A 17,133-nucleotide genomic window follows, 5' to 3' on the forward strand; every position below is an offset into this window, starting at 1 on the left:
TTGAAAGATTCACAGAGGTAGGAAATTCTGGCAAGATCAATCTGGAAGCTATCTTTGGATTGTTTTTAGGTGACTGAGTTAGTACTCCACCACTGAAAATGTCTGGAGTAGAAATTCTGTTAAGCTCATGCATTAACATCTGCCGAAAAATTCTACACAGCTTCTCTCAGAGGAAACATGCTCACCTGAATCCTGAATAAATTGACACTAGTCCCTCTCCACGATGTTGTGACTTCGGGGTTGACTACCTCCTTGAACTTCCTTCCTACTACTGTAAATGCTCTTTAAACACTGCTGATATGGAAATTTATGCAAGACAAATGCCAAAAGGATATCACGCATACTGCACAATACTGCTTGTTCTAGCTCCAAAGAGAACAGACCTTCCCTTTTTCCTTTACTAGAATATGCTTGCTTCCTTGGTCAAATCTCTAGATTACCTAAAAAGGAGCTTCTTTATTAATTAGATTTATATTAATTAGTTAGTTAATTAATAATTAGATTGGTATTAATTAGATTCCCTTCTGTCAGTCTCTTCACAACAGATTTTGGTCACCAAGATACAGAAAAATCCAGACTGTACACCTAGAGGAGGTTTTGTCTACCCTTCATTTGAAATACACCTCTTCAGAAAAATTACTTTCTTTATAAGGTGCAATAAGGTCACAACGCGATACTTTTGGACACTAATACAACCGAGTATCATTTAACATAAAAACATTCCTACAAGATTCATACTTGTTTAAATCAGTTTTAAAGCTAGAGCAAATTATCATACAAATACAGAGCAGTGAATTGCCAGAAAATAAGAATATAAGTAATTTGTTTTATGCAAATAAAGATCACGAGAAGCTGCACTTCTGTGGGCTCAAGAAATTATTGCTACAGTTCTAGATACATCCTTCAGAGCTTTAAACTCTCAGTTTTCACTGACAGGTTTAGATATATAGAGAGATGTCATTTCCGGTATAGAAATAATAATTATTATATATAATTATATTATGTAATACATGTAATTATATATAAATGTACATATAAACTGACAGTTTAAATATGTAAGTTTTTATATATACAGTTTATATATATAAACGGTCAGTTTAAATGTACTTTTTATATATAATCTTACATTTTATCCATAAAGATGTATTATTCATAAAGTTTAACCTACAACAGAGAGACGCAATTTTGTTTTCAAGAATAGATTTTTGTAATGATAATATCCGTTTTGGCAGAGAAACTGCACCAGCAATCTGTTCTTTGCCAAGTTTGTGGTGACAGGCACAACATTACACAGTCTGTAACAATTAAAAGCCACTGAATATCCACTGAAAATTCTACGCTGATTTGCTGACAGCCAAATTTAGGTCCCTAAGGTTCCCCTGATTCATATAGCAAACATTACTTATGTTACGTAGTTTCACACAAAACATTTACGCTTTTTAAAACTGGAGTGGTATGTCTGGAACCAACTGCATTCTACAGACAAGTTTTACACAAATCGCACATCATGATGTTACAGTTCAAGAAATGCATACATAGAAACCAAAGACTATGGCTAGACTGGATTTTTCTTAATGCTACCATACATTCTTAAATATCTTTAATTGAGGAGCTCTTCTTCTAAGGACACTGGCACAAATGATGGACCACTTTTCGACTAGAGCACACAAGCCAAAAAAAAAAAAAAGCACCTACATTTATGCTTTGGTACCAGTTGTTATAGAATCCAATAGGTTGTGTTTTACAAGTTGCATATTAATAAATTTTAATCATAAGCACTGGAAAAGTATACCATTTTCATCCTATTTCAACCAATATCATAGCATTTTTAAAAAATAATTAAAATCTTAATGCAAACAAAGAAAAAAGTTTTAGTATTATATTCAGGACTAAAACTCATTACTATTTCTACACAGGTGATGACATATACCTTAGTTACAACACAGAGCTGTCAAACAGTTAAAAAGGTTAGAATCAAAGCTCCTTATATCTATTTTTGATGTATTAAATTGGCTCACTACTTCGGTAAATCACTTAATCGCCCTCTGTTTCCCAATATAGTCAGTAAACAACTATACAGCTCTAACACCACTTCTCCCCACAATAAAGCCCACTGGGCATGAAAATGAAGTCTTCTTGAGGTTTCATTTGCAAAGGAATTCTTAAGAGTTACAGGAATTCTTACAGCAATTTATTCCCCTTTGGGATTAAAAGGACACCGTGCGATCAAAGAGTGATCCAACCTTGTACCTTCACATCAGCTTCATTTTTTGCATATTGTTTACTGACAAGCATTGCAACATCAGCAACGCTGCAGAGCCAGATTTCAGGGCCATACAGGCTACAGACAGAATGAATAGGAAAGTAGCTCTCTGCCTTCAAGTGCTATTCACGGTCTCCATAGTTGTGTAAATGACAGCAATTCCCCTTCACCGGAACTTGGAAGGTGGTCTGCCTAAATATGTTTACAGCTTAGAATTCTTATACAAAATAAAAAAATATATATATCAGTCATAAATACTTACTCATACACTGTTCAAAGTGACAGCCAGACAAACAAGTTACCGCCACAAGACTGACTCCACGTAAGCCACTTGCACAGTAAAAAAAAAAAAGTAATGAAACCTGAACTTCACGCAAGTAGTAAACTGTTTGGACAGCTACACTAAATTGCCTTGCTTATAGATGAGCGTTTCAAGTATCGGAGACGAATGGAAAATAAATCTTTGCTGAAATGAACAAACTTACTGACACTGACTATAAGAATGTGATCCTCGAGAAAGTAAACGGCTCATGTCACTGCACAGGCATCTTACATCAGGCAAAGAAAAATGCAGCATGCCCACTGCTCTTGAATTCAACACAGCACACCAGCATTTGACAACAAGCATCTGCTACATAACCTCAGCAACAAACTTACCTCAGAGGATGTGAAGATTATAACTGAACTGGATATTCATCTAGCTTTTAAATACTTCTCTAAGCAGCAGGACTGTGACACCAGTTTATAGCATTAACATCACCATATATTATTTATTTTTAAATAATTTATTTTGTACCTCCTCTATCTTATTTTACGCAGATAAAAGTGAGTTTGTCTTTACACCAGTTACTGACTACTGCCACCAGAATGTATGGACAGCTACTACTTCAGTAGAAGTCAGAAAAAGTAGAACATGTCTTCTCATCGTTGCCTATGGAAGCTACATTTATTTAACTTTCTTCATAGTCCTTTCCCATTTCACCTTGAACGTAATTTCCCTTCTATTAATTTCACATTCCATGTGCATTAACCACATTAAACACACGGAAAAGGAATTATCCTGCTGTACAAAACATGCTTGCTGCTGTATTTCAGAAGACATCAGGTCTTCAGAATTTCTAATCTAGTACAAAATAATGATAAAGTCCTATATGTACTCCCATGGTTATAGCCATCTTTGACATTTTTTGCATGACTTTGCACAATATGTCAATATGATTTTTCCCTTTCCAGTTCCATTAACATTTGCAAATCGTTACACCTTAATTCTGTCTTCTCTAATACTAGGTGCATTTTACAACTTAATATGGTATAATATTTCCCTGCTTTTTAATTCTTCTATACCAAAGAAAACTGGATTAAGAAAGTTTAAAAAATTTTAAGTCATACGTACTTTTTCTGCTAATTCAATATATTATCACTTACTAGTGCCTTCTGTAATAATCCTATGAGCAGTTTTCAAGTCATGTCACAGCATTCCTATCCCAGTATGATTTTATTTGGAGTATAAGACACTGTAACAGATAACTAACAAAAATGTGTGTATGTGCTGTCTGCATTTTCCCCACTTAATGACACAGAGTAAAATAACACAGCATTAGTGCAACACAGGCCTGAGAGGAACACTGGGAGAACAGGGAACTTCCCATCTGCTATGGCATGCGGATTGCAATTGAAAGGAAACTGTATAAGGAGAGGATGCATGATCAATCACCTACTACATAGCCATCAGCTTTGTGGCACAGCACATGGGGGTTAAGGCAGAATGCAGCCCCCGAGATTCCCCATTCAGTTGCTTAAGAAATGCAAGGAGGAAAGCAAACTGACAACAGTTCTTGTACTTTCCCAAGAAAATGAGCTGCAATTCCTTTACACAGTATTCAATGTGGGCCACATGCAAGGAAGATAATCCCTCTTGCCTTTCCATACTTTACAGTGTGAAAGGACTTGCCTATATATGACTCTACAGAGACAATAAATCCTCCAAATATTTTCTTAAAAAAATAAATCAAGACAAAATTCAATCTGGCATCCACTGATACCAGTGCAAGGTAACTGACATCATGTATCAGTATTGCCACCACCTTCAGAGAAAACAATGGTCTACCAAACTTACTTTCTTAGATTCCCATTATTCAGCTATTTTTAATTTATTTATTTATTAGAAATGTTCAGCAAATTCTCTCTTACATACAAAAGGTCAGATTACAAAAATTCTCTTCTTAGGAGAGGAATCTCCTATTCACAGGCAACAGTTCATATCAGACCCTTTGCACATTTGTTTTGTTTAAGCAGTAGATTAATCAGTTCTCTATTTATTTTTCCTCAGTACTATATTCATTTAGCTTTTCTCTTTTTTAGCTTACAGAAGAAGTGTTCAGGATATACAGTCCTCTATATATATATTCAGGTTATATATATACAATTTTTCTTTTTTACCTTCAAGCCTTCTGCTGGCAGTCTGTAGCCAAATCTAGCAGGTAGATCATCAAAGGTCTGGGTTCCATTTTCAAGGTTATACTAAAAGAAACAAATATTAAAGAAAATTCGGGTTGGCAACAAGAGAGAAATAGATAACAAGTGTAAATAGAAATAAACAGCACTGAGTTTTTTTAGATTAAAATATCAGACATAGGACCTCTTGTGACTATGTCAATGAAATCACAAAATTGCTTCTTTCACTTGTCTTCCACTCACATGGCAACATCATTCTTTTCTTATCTAGTTGTCAAAATAAGGAAGTAAGTAACAGATCTTACGTTAAATTACCTGTATGTTAAATCTTTCTTTCTACTGTCTACAATTCAAATACCATCATATTCGCGGAAGAGAAACTACAAACAACCAAAAAAGCAAGAATCTGGAGAGCTGGGGTTTTTGGGTGTGGGGGTTTTTTTGGATGGTGGTGGTGGTGGTTTTTTTTGATTTGAATTCCTTTCACACAGGGAAGAACAGCTTTTAACAGGTGGTTTATTGTAGGCAAAGAATAGCCTCCATATGTTATCCCTTCTCAATTCCCTGCTATCTATTCAGGTTAGTAGCTAAAAACGATCTCTACGGTTTTGTTTTATACCATAAGCTTTCATTTCACAACAGAGGAATACTGTAAAGACCTTAAATCTGTGGAAGCTTTGTTTCCCCTTTCCTTGTTCATCTTTTGTAGCTCTATGATATGCCTAACCAGTGCAGAAGCCATACAACAAAAAGTGCAAATTGTATGTATGCTAAAATTTTTTTCATTAAAAGTAAAAAAGTTAGTTTCCTGCAAAAGTTGTGAATTATACAGTGACCGACTTGAATGCACATCAGTTAGAAAGTTTTACTAAATAGTTTAGTGACTCAGAAATATTTGTCCATTCATTGTATCATCCAATTGTCATACAGAACAGTCAAGTAAGGATCGTGTTTATGTCAGAGGGACAAGACATTTCCTAATAGCCAGGCTTAGACAGGGGAACTCAAACTATAGTTCAAAAAAACCCACTACTATGATTTATCTTAACTCTTTCAAAGGAGCAACATTTCAAAGGAGCTTCCTTCCCACAGACTTTAATCAAACTGAGGGGAAAGAGGTAGGAATGGAGCTAAATTTCAATGTCCTGTGTAATCAATCTGCTCCATTCAACCTCTCCTCCCGATCTTCCATCCTACCATCACATAGCACAGCTCTGTGGCAGTATGCTGTCTTCCTCCATCCTCACTATTCACTCACCTACCTTCCTCAAAACGTTGTTCCTGAGCTTGTGCTACTTTAAGTTTTCCCTTGAATCATTTAGCAAGCCCCAGCAAGCTAGGAGTCACACTCAAACCTATTTATTTTTATCCCTTATTTAAAAAATTACCAATCATGCTTCATATACACATAACAGTACTTTATCCAAATATAATCCTTCGTTTGAGGCTGCAACTATGTGAGAACACAGAAGAATAAAAATACACCTAAATCAGTAGGGAAATGAAGAATTTCTTTCATTGGCGAACCCAAAACTTTGGCTGGAATTTTGCTCCCCGAATGGCCAATCATTAAACCATGAAATCTCTCAAGATTATAAGCTATCTGTATGCCTTCAATTCCATGTGACAGTGTGCAAACATTCACTCTTCTTCTGAGTATCTCGTAAGCATTCCACTGGCTCCTTTTCACAGCAAAGTTTTAATAAGTGTCTAGTTCCGCTCTTAATTTCCTACTTCAAAGATATTCTCAGAATAGATCTGTAACTTTCAAATATCCAAGAATAAAAGACAATTCATTTTTAGATAGAATTATTTTAGAATACTGCACATGGAAGCTTAAATAAAAGAATTAAACTAAACTTCCAAAATGCCTTTTTTTTTTCTTCAGGTTGCTGAGGTTGTTTTGGTTTGGTTTGGTTTTAATATCTTTTCTAAGGGAGGAAGTAACAAGAATGAATATTAGCTTTTTTATGAAAAGAGGAAGCACGGGCTTGGTGAGAGAGGAAAGAGGGGAGGGGAAATAAGGTTTACAGTAGAAACCACCATTTCACAACAGAATGGTGATGTCAGTTCCATAATAGAGCAATTATCTATCTGCATTAATTGTTCCTTAAAATTTTTATCTACAAAAAATAACAATAGAATAGTAACAACCCAAAGATCCAAATAACATAATTCAGTATTCATCAACCCCACATTACCACAAACTGTTAAGTATTTTTATTTTAACATTTAGCTTCAAGGGTTTTTCACTCTGTTTTCCTAAATTAATTGATACGATATTAACAACTCCTGGATATCACTGTAACTAGCAGAGAATATAGAGACTACAGTACTTAGGTTTAATTATTTCAGTGGCTTAGGCTCTATCCTACAAAGACACATGTAACTTCTTTCATAAAACTACACGATATATAAAATTGGTAATAAATAGCCCAGCAACAACTTTTACCACTGACCCTATGTTCATTATACTGTTTATTAGCCTGATCATTTAAAATTCTACACATCCAAAAAATATTATTCTTAATGATAGCGGAGATTATCAGCTATTAAAAAAATATATCTAGATTAACATATACAAAAACTTTACTGACAAGGCCTCCAGCACACACATAAATTATACTAGCCATAGAAGATTATTTTACTTTATTTATTTATATACAGTTACCTTACAAAATCACCAAAACTTAAATTGCTGTCTAAACCAAATAATCAAAGAATTCTTTTAACAGCGTTATAACATGCTATAGGATATCTGGTCAGATTGGAACTTTTTAAATGACTAAGGGAATTAAGTGCTTTCACTGTCATGGTCTCTAGCACACATCATCTGTAAGCTCATTTGAAAATGTACAATTTATTTTTTTATTGAACCAAAGTGTTAAGGCAATTCCATTCCAAGCAACCTGCTATAACATTTACTGTGCTAACTGATTCATTAATGGAATAGTTTAAAAGATGATTCAATTTCATAGAGATTTCATCTATGTAGAAAAATATTCTTATACTTACTGCTAAAATATCTGCCTCCACGGGTAAAAGATTCAGGAAAGCAAATAACTGAACAGTCAAAATAGTGTATATCTGAGTGGCAGACAACATCAGCATTCCTATTGACAGCAGCATATTTTATTTAACACCTGCAACAAACAAACAAACAAAAAAAAAAACAGAACAGAGAGTCAAGGCATATAGTTAATATTTTCCTCTGTCATTTTACTGGGCTTTATTGGTCAGTTAAAACTTTTCTTCTAAAGAAGTATGCAAAATGTTATTCTATGTTTACTTTTGAGAAACAAATAACCTTTAATTTATGCAATTATTTTAGAGACAGAAGTCCCTTTTACTAAAAGCATGTAACCTCCGTGGCAATGCATGCATAAAACACAAAAGTTGTAACAGTAGCACTTCAAAAAGCTTTAGGCAACACATAGCAATGCAAGCGGTATAGGGGAATGAACATTCACATTATATTAATCATCCTTAGACATTCTTAATTCTAATCTTCCCTTCTTCTAGCGTAAATCCAAACCAGTAAAATTCCTCATGTACCTGGAGCAATTCAACTAAAAGCATCTACCCTAAATATACACCTGCAAAACCAGTGTGATACCAACAGGTAACAAACACAAACTGGTTCTACCGACTTCAGTGAAATTCACAAATGCTCAAGTGTGACCCATGGTCTGGACAGCAGATTTAGTCTCCTGTAAAGCACGTGCATTTTTGAGATCTTTAAAAAAAAAAACCACAAGTACTCTGTAAAGTATGTTTGTATGCATTTCACAAACCCATGACATTAAAAGGAAGTTAATTCTGCTTTCTTAATAAATTTTCATCAAAACAGCAGCAAAAAGCAACAGCTTGTGTCTGGAAACAGAGGGGCATATTTTCTAACAGAAACTGTTATTTAAAACTGCTGACTTATCATTAATCAAAGCAAAAAAAAAGCAAGGAGATGGGTTAGGAGGAAGCAAAACAAACATTTTTATACTTTCCCTTTGCCACACAGATTTTTTAAAAATGTATTAAAAGCACAAAGTAAGGGCCTGAATGCCTTCCTTGTATGAGCAATGATACCTGCACCCTTACTGAAGTCATTGAGAGTATCATCAAAAAAACCCACCCCCCCAACAACAACAACAAACCACGACCCAAAAAAACTAAAACAAAACAAACATTTGCATGAACAGAACTTTGAACTCCCTCTCAAATTTAACACATGCATTAACTGCAATGGTAACAGACTGCATTCCGTAATCTCTCATGTCAAAAATTGGCCAATTTTACAATCATACGTATCTTGAAACCACAAAATTTGGCCTATCAAAGACAACAGAAATGCTAAAGATATAATGCTTAAATTTTGAACATTTCAATTTTTTCCAGCAAAGACAAAAGCTAACACGTAAGGTTATAATCCACAAACATATGAACAACATGGTGCAAAACTGCAACGTTCGCTAAATATCATGTTTAATGTAGTAAGAAATGGCGTCTCTGCAAAGTTTTAGTCTAAAATGTTCAACACCATGTGCCCATGGGCACTTAATCCAATGCGGGTCTTTTGGCTTCCAATACAAACAAGAGGCAATTACATAATACACACTCATATGAAGGTAAAAATTCTACTAGCTGAATTGCAAAATCAAGCACCCAAAAAACTTGGGTTGGGCAAGGGAGAGGAAGAAGTTTCAGCCTTCCGCGTAACTGACTTATATCTTTCAGTGCATGCCACTCACGTACTGAATGAAGCAAGGTTCTGTAGGGGAAAAATACAAGAATAGGATTTTTTAAACTATATAGCCATTTCTACACAAAAGGGCAAATGGATAAACTGAAGTTGCAAAAATAGCCATAAAAGTAGCATTTCCTCATTTCCAAGTCCTTGAATTTCCACATAAACTGTATGTTTTCATAGCCCCCCCCGAAGTTTCCTAATGTTTTTAAAGGGGTTTAAATTCCTGTATATATACTTCCCACAGCTTGCAGTAATGTGGGGGTTTGAGATTTAGTCTTAATTTGTGCTGTTGAGAAATGCAATCTGAACTGGACAGCTGTTAGCTGACAAAGGGATAGAGACTTCCAAAGAGGAAAGACGTGGAGCTGGTTAAGAGTCCTGGCCAGATGCCCATCTATCTTCTCCCCCTTCTCTCATGAGCTACTAGAGGCTTCTGTCCTGTATAATGTTCCCAAAATACAGGATGGATTACTGCCATGCCTCTCTCCCCTGCCATCCCACCCAAAAAATTTAACCAGTGTTTGTCTTCTCTACCTCTTTCCTGACTATACCCTTTCACCGTCTTTTCCCCAGATGTCCTATTCTATCAACTTTATTTTACTAAAACAGAACTCAACATCAATGTACAATTTCACCAAAGTGCTAATATAACATGGTCTGCATCAATACTCTGTATGAGTCACAAAAATACACTTATCTATATGAGCATATTATAAGCCTTTATAAGCATACTGACACGGGAGATGTTTTCTAAACCGGCATTTTAAAAGAATGCATTTTAACTATGTAATAACCTAGATCATTTAATAGCAGCACTTCCATCTACAGAACTTGAGAGACAACAACTACCGTTCATTTCTGTGTGTCATGCTCTTACAATCTTGACTGTCCTACCCAAGTTCGGTGGGACAGCTACAAGCACACAAGCTTAGAGAGGAAGGACTCAGTGGGGTTCTGCATTATGATCCACCCGGACAAGAGATTCTTCATTTGCTGGACACGGTCTTAAAGAATGACAGAGAACTCTTTCACACAGAAAGTTTATTCCAAACAAAACTACTGAGTGAGGTGATACATTTCAGTGCTTACACAAATACCTTTTTGTTTTTCTTTGAAGAGGACCGTCTTAACAATAAAAACTCTTTAGAGCAAGGAATAGTAATGGAGAATTACCCTAAACTCAGCCTCCCACAACAGCCTTTTACTTACTAACTTGGGACACAGTAAGAGAGGAGTGTACAGCCTGATCGTCATTAATTACCAGAAAATCTCTGGCATCAGGAATAGCCTAATGAGAACGGTGGTAGTCACTGTCAATGAGAAACAGCCAGGAGGAACCTCCCCCTGAGCTCTCACTTCTAAATGCCTTTCACTGCAAAAACACAACCTAACGCCAAAGATCAGGACCTCTGTTCTCCACTGAGAAGTTACATCTGACAATTTCTTTTTGTACTGTTGCTACAATCATAATCCAGTCTTAAGATAGACAATGATTAGCTGTCTACAGAGGAACTTCAGATTCCTCTTCGGCTTAGCTATAACATGATTATGTGCAGGCAATCTCTTAAGAGCACAGAAGTAAGAAATATCTTATTCCCCCTACAAAAACTCACACCTAAATGTGATCAAGCTAAAAAATCCAACATTCAAAATTCGAACATGTTCAACAAAAAATATGTGATCCAGTACACCTCCTACTTCAGAATACAAAACAAGCAACAATTAAGTGCTACATTCAGCATGAAATCTAACCACTTTCATGGCTGAATTTAAAAGAATTGCTTGGTCCACAGATGGACGACTAAGTCTCTCTAGCGATTCTTCTAGTCTCACAATAAGAAATTACTTGAAATGACATAAAATTAAAGTAGTGGCAATACAAAACAGTAGCAAATAGACTGGATCCAGTATTGCTATAATAGTTAAAATAATTCAGGGACAAGTTTTAAAAGTAGACAGCATGTACTTAAAATATCGTTATCAGAACACCTGGATCTCCTCTAACTTCTTTTATTGGAGGAATTAAAAGTACTACACAAACAATTAAACTAAATTAGGTCATTCCAATTGTTTGTATGATTGTTGAAAACCTCCACATCGAGGCTCCTTATTTAAAGGGTTCCATGTGGATTTGTTTTCATCTGACTGTAAATATTTCATTCTGAAAATTGTAACTTTGTTAACCTAATCAAGAAATCGCGGCCAAGACTACTACATTCTCTTTCAGAATCAAAAAACACCTAAGAATCCCTGTCTTCTTGTCCTACCCTTTGTGGGGTTTTTAAGCAGAAAGCGTTGTCCCATCATCTGAGGAACTCAACATTAATTAAAGCAAATACTGGAGTTAGATTCGATTTAAACTGATGCTAATATGAAGATAATTAAAATTCATTACTACTAATGGGAGGAAACGGCTGCTGTTTTCAAAAACAGTGCTCATGATTCTGACTTGATCATTCAGACATATGATGCTTTGTGAAACTTTCAACTTGTTAGCGGAACAGAAGTTACAGTCACAGGAACTTGTAACGAATTATGAAATCCATGAATTTTTATTTCTAAATTAAGATTTACCAGTTTCTCTCATCAGCCTGCCCTAACAAAGAGGATGTCGGTGAGACTGGAAGGATAAAGGAACAATCATTCAAAAAATACAATCATTTTTACTATGACAGAAGCAACAATACACTTGAAGCTATCACAGTATTTTAACCAATACAGTAAATTCAGCACATACCTTACAACACAGAGAAAGAATTAAAACAGTATTGAGCAAGGTTAGAAAATACCAGAATTAAAGTTGTCCTTACAAACAACATGCATGTACAGTGCAGTCTTCCCTGTCAAACAGTTACATACATACAGATTCTTCTGGGCCCAAGAACTATTGCCTCAAATGCAAGCACAAAAGCCTTGCAATTCCTGAAATTCCGTGGCTCGTTTGTAGACTACACTTTTAATTGAATGAGGCAGCTTATGGCACACAGAAATACAGGTGTATGTAATTAAAGACTATACTGTAAACCACTCAGAAGTAGTTAAATTTGACTCTGCATTAATCTTCAGCACTTTACACCTGATTTTCCAGTGTCTACAGACAAAGTTCTTCTTAAGTAACTTCAGGAGTTTTGAGAGCCCATTTTTTAGTTCCCACTCTGCATCCTAGAACTCACAAAACAAACTAAGCCTGAGGAGCTACATCCCTCCGTCACAGGACTGAACAGGTCAGAATTGAGGAGGTGAAAATGTGGGGTATGCTGTATCACAGCATATCTACGAGCAGCAAGACACCCATGAAATAAATACACTAAACTGGAATACATCAGACAAGGTATTGCCCATGAAGATAAGGCAGCAGCAGTATTGTTGTATGCACAATTGAAAATACATTCCTGATTACACTTTCAAGGAAGAGGAGAGCAAAATGTCCCTTCTCACTTGAAGATAAGGATGAATAAGCTCGATACAAGAATTGACAATACACAATAGATACATCTATCTGCTGTACCGGACACTAAGAATGCCTTGCCTACCTCTTCATACGTTGACGGTATTGTTTGTATTAATAATAAAGGGTTATGAAATACACAGTGTTTTTAACACCAATACACTGACTCCCAGACCAGAATAGGCAACCTGACTGGAAAACATTCTTCTGGATACAGTCCCTGCATCCTGTGAAAAATACCAGTTTCATACTTGCCAACGTGAACAAGCCTTGGGAGCACATTTAAGACAGATGTCATGAAGAAATTACATGGCTTGGGACACAGATAAGAACAGTCAGAGCTTTTGGCAACTATCCACAAACCAAGCTCCACAAAGTACATATAAATGCCAAATTTTCAGAAGTTTGTACCTCAATCAACTCAAAACATATTTCTCAGCAGAAGACAACACAAAGCAATTCCTTGTCCACATGGTTATGCTCATGCTTCAACTCTCTCATCAAAACACCTCTTTCCCCCTCATTGGTGGAAAAAACTAACTTGCACATCTGTATTAGACAAACTTAAATTCTATTTTAGTCCCAAATAGGATTACAATGCTTATAGCAATCACAAAAATCGTATGAACAAAGTTTGTCCTGCCACAAACTCAGTGACATTCTCAATATTTTGGTAGATTGGGCTCCACCTTCCAAAATTCCACAAGTAGAGGATGAACAGAAGTTACGCAGATAATACCAATAATTTTCACACACATCCCCAAAAGCCCCAAAGTCTCTAGCTTTTTGCATTTTGATGTCATCATACCATTACTGACGCAAATCTCCATCTAAGATCTATCCACAGAACGGAAAACTAATGCACACAAAGTGTTCAGATCTGGTAATATGCAGGAACTATTCCTCTCAGTTTGTTTTCATCATTTTACTAGCAAGCTGGTGTCAGCCAGCCAGACTCCACGCCACTCATTACCTTCCAAGCATAACCAGTACCTCAGCGCACCGACAGCCTCACAGCAACCACGCACCAGGCAGAGCTGTGACATGCCAGAGCAAGGGTTTAGCTTTCACCATTCTAGAAGCGATGGTCGGGGAGCGCTTCAGCGCCCTGCCCTGCCCTCCCTCCCGCCGAGGCGGATCTCCGCGCAGACTGCCGCGACGGCCTGCAGGCAAGGGAAGCGCCAGGGCCAGCGGCGGCCGGCAGCCAGGCACGCCGCGGCGGGGCCGGCCGTGGCTCCGCCCGAGCCCACGGACGGGCGGCCCCGCCTCGCCGCTCGAAGGGTGGAGGCGAATAAGCGCTGCGCAATGGAGCGACGGGCCCAGCAATTCCTTAACCGCCGCGAAGCTAGGGCGCCCGGCAGCACAGAAGAGGCCCGCGGGGGGCCGGCGACCGCGTCTCCCGCCCCGGCAGCCCTCACCTGCAGGCCCGGCACAGGGCCCGGCGCGGGGAGCCGAGGGCCGCGCCTAGGCCGACTCCATGGCGCGCGCCGCCCGCTCAGCGGCCACGGCGGAAGTCCCGCCCCGCCGCCGCGCAGCAAGAGGCGTCGGCGCGGGGCAGGCCATTGCTCGCCCGGGCTGCCACTCAGCTGCCGGTGCGTGACGCGGGGCGGGCTTCGCAGGCGAGTGGCGGCGCGAAGCTCCGCAGTCGGCCCCGCCCGCGGGGTGAGGGCAGGTGCTTCCTCCGCCGCGCCGCCAGGGGCCGCGCGCTGCGCCGGGGCAGGGGCCTCGGCGGGCGGCGGCGGCGGCGGCGGCGGTTCCCCGCCGGTCCTCCTCGGCCGCTCGCGCCGCCAGCAGCCGGCGGGTTCCGGGGAAGGTGAGGGCCGCAACCGTGTCCGCTGCCACGGCTCGCCGGTACTGGCGGCCGGCGCGGCCCCTCAGCGCCGCGAGTGCGGCAGAAAGGTGGCGTGGCCGAGGCTTGCCGCCGTCCCGAACGCGCAGTTAGCGTGAGGGACAGCAGAGCCGTCCCGCCAAGGTGCGTGGGGAAACAGGTCACCGAGCTCAACATGGGCGCGTCCTACCGCCGGCGCTGCCCCCCGTTACCTCAGCGCGGAGCCCGCCGGCTCGTGTGGAGACTCGGGGCGTGGCCGCGCGTTCCCCCGCTGCTGCGGCGGGTTCGGCAGCCGCCTGCCGCCCGCGGGGCAGCGTGGGGAGCTCGTGGGGAGGGGGTCGAGGGCCGCGCGGGAGCCGAGCCGGCTTCAAAACAGGACAGGGCATGCCGGCGGGGTGTGGGAGACGGGGGGGTTGGTTCCCCCTCCGCGAACTTCAGCCCAGCTCTGCGTTTAAAAAAAACAAGACCAACCAGAAAAACACACTTGAGGGATATAAGCTAAGCACAAAAAGTAAACAGGATGGGGGGGGGAAGGTAGCGAGGTGGAGGTCGGTCTCTTCTGCCAAGTAACAGCGATAGGAGGAGAGGAAATGGCCTCCAGTAGCGCCAGGAGAGGTTTAGACTGGATATTAGGAAACATTCCTTCACCCAAAGGGTTGTCAAGCATTGGAACAGGCTGCCCAGGGAAGTGGTGGAGTCACTGTCCCTGGGGGTATTTAAAAGACATCTGTAGATGTGCTTAGGGACATGGTTTAGTGGTGGACTTGGCAGTGCGGGGTTAATGGTGGGACTCGATGGTCTTAAAGGTCTTTTCCAATCTAAACAGTTCTGTTATTCTATGAAATATGAGTAGAAGAAGATGGCAGTTTCCTGCAAAAACCTTAATGATGATCCACCAAACTTTGATATTTGTAGAGAGATTCCTTACATATCTTGGTAGACAAATATAATGGAGATCCTAATGAACGTAATCTTTATCCTATTCCCATGAAAGAATTGGTCTTTGTAAAAACTTATTTTGATAGTTTGTCAACAAATTAGAGATCCTGCTTACTTTCAAATCCTAGCTCCAGTCTTCCAAAGTTGTTTGCATTTGATTGTGGCTGCAAAATGAGAGGCAAGGTTGAACCTTTCTGAGCAGAATTTATGGGAAGAATATTCTGTTAACCTCCGTTTTATTTACGGTAGCTTTAAAGGGAGTATCTTCTTGTAGAACATCTAGCTTTACTTGCCACTGATCTGGAGACAGCAGGAAAATGTGTGATTTATTATATGCTTTTAAAACACAATTCCCTGGTCCTCTTTCAAAATACAAGAATCCATGAGTCTTACTGTAATTAAAAGACAATCTGTCAGCGTAAAGTATCCATCAGACCAGAGATCACAAACTAAATGGAGAGTAAAAAATGATGCATTAATAACTGCAAGGAATAGTCATCATAAGCAAACCAGACCATGTTAACAAAAATACATTTTATTCTTACTAGGAAAGGAGTTATGTTACACACAATCCGTTTCTTTTTTGCAAATAGTAATATATTCTATTGCAGAGGTTAAATGGACTTTGGAAAATGGAAGAGGATGTCTTGAAATCAGAATTTCCAATGCAGTGAGAGTACTGCTGTGCTGATTATACGTAACCTTAGCTAAGTCACCCAGGTCTGTCTGCACTCTGAAACTTTCTAGTTCAAGTCCTAGAAATGGTCTAACTATAGTAGCATGGAGTACCATATTGGTTAATTTATTCTGCAGTATACATAAGTTTCTCCTTGCTTTGGCATTCCCATCTGTAATGAGGATCATATTATTTCTTACTTCAGAGTTACAATATTTTAAGATCTTTTGTGCTTCTCAGATGGAAAGTCTTATGAAGGCAGAGTATAATCTTTTAGGGGCCAATGCTGGATAAGAGAGGAACTATAGGTAGGACATTGAAAATTGGTAAGGTAAATCAAATCATCAGCTGAGCAGACAGAGGTCCTGAGCAGGGGTTAAAACTGGCAAAGGACAGAAGGAATTCAGATGAACAACTGAAATCTGGAAGATTTGGGTGAGGAATCAGCAACTGAGAAGGGCAGTTAGTTTCTGAACTGTTGTTTTTTTTTTTTGGTTTGATTCAGCTTCTGGTAATACCAACCAGAAACTGGTTGAATCCAAAATAAAGACTCTGTATTTATTGTTTAGCAGTACCAGTGAATAGTCCGTCCTGAGTGGAGTAGAGGGTAGATTTAGGTTAGATATTAGGAAGAAATTCTTCACTATGAGGTGGTGAGGCACTGGAACAGGTTGCCCAGAGAAGTTGTGTATGTCCCAACCCTGGAAGTGTTCAAGGCCAGGTTGGATGGGGCTTTGAGCAACCCGGTCTAGCGGAAGGTGTCCCTGCCCATGGCAGGGGG

At 39.3% G+C, this 17,133-nt stretch overlaps 1 protein-coding gene across 9 annotated transcripts in view; it reads right to left on the bottom strand.

The window, feature by feature from the left end:
- The window catches only part of RNF13 (ring finger protein 13), a 47,784-nt gene extending 33,342 nt beyond the window's left edge, over positions 1 to 14,442 (bottom strand). For 5 of the 9 annotated variants that reach the window (XR_012674747.1, XR_012674749.1, XR_012674748.1 and 2 more), the window contains exons 1-3: positions 14,328 to 14,441; positions 7,733 to 7,860; positions 4,703 to 4,783 (exon numbers count right to left, since the gene is read on the bottom strand). Coding sequence is in view for 1 of the 9 variants with exons in the window: in XM_075157581.1 (XP_075013682.1) it covers positions 4,703 to 4,783; positions 7,733 to 7,846 (195 nt within the window). In the remaining 8 variants the exon portion in view is untranslated. Of the gene's footprint in view, positions 1 to 4,702; positions 4,784 to 7,732; positions 7,861 to 13,882; positions 14,299 to 14,327 lie in introns of those variants that run through there. The other 4 variants (XR_012674746.1, XR_012674745.1, XR_012674744.1 and 1 more) reach the window with 4 other exon arrangements.
- Between the last annotated feature and the right edge of the window lie 2,691 nt (positions 14,443 to 17,133).

The sequence above is a fragment of the Calonectris borealis genome, chromosome 9 (genome assembly GCF_964195595.1).
Source record: "Calonectris borealis chromosome 9, bCalBor7.hap1.2, whole genome shotgun sequence".
In the NCBI taxonomy this organism is placed as follows: Eukaryota; Metazoa; Chordata; class Aves; order Procellariiformes; family Procellariidae; genus Calonectris; species Calonectris borealis.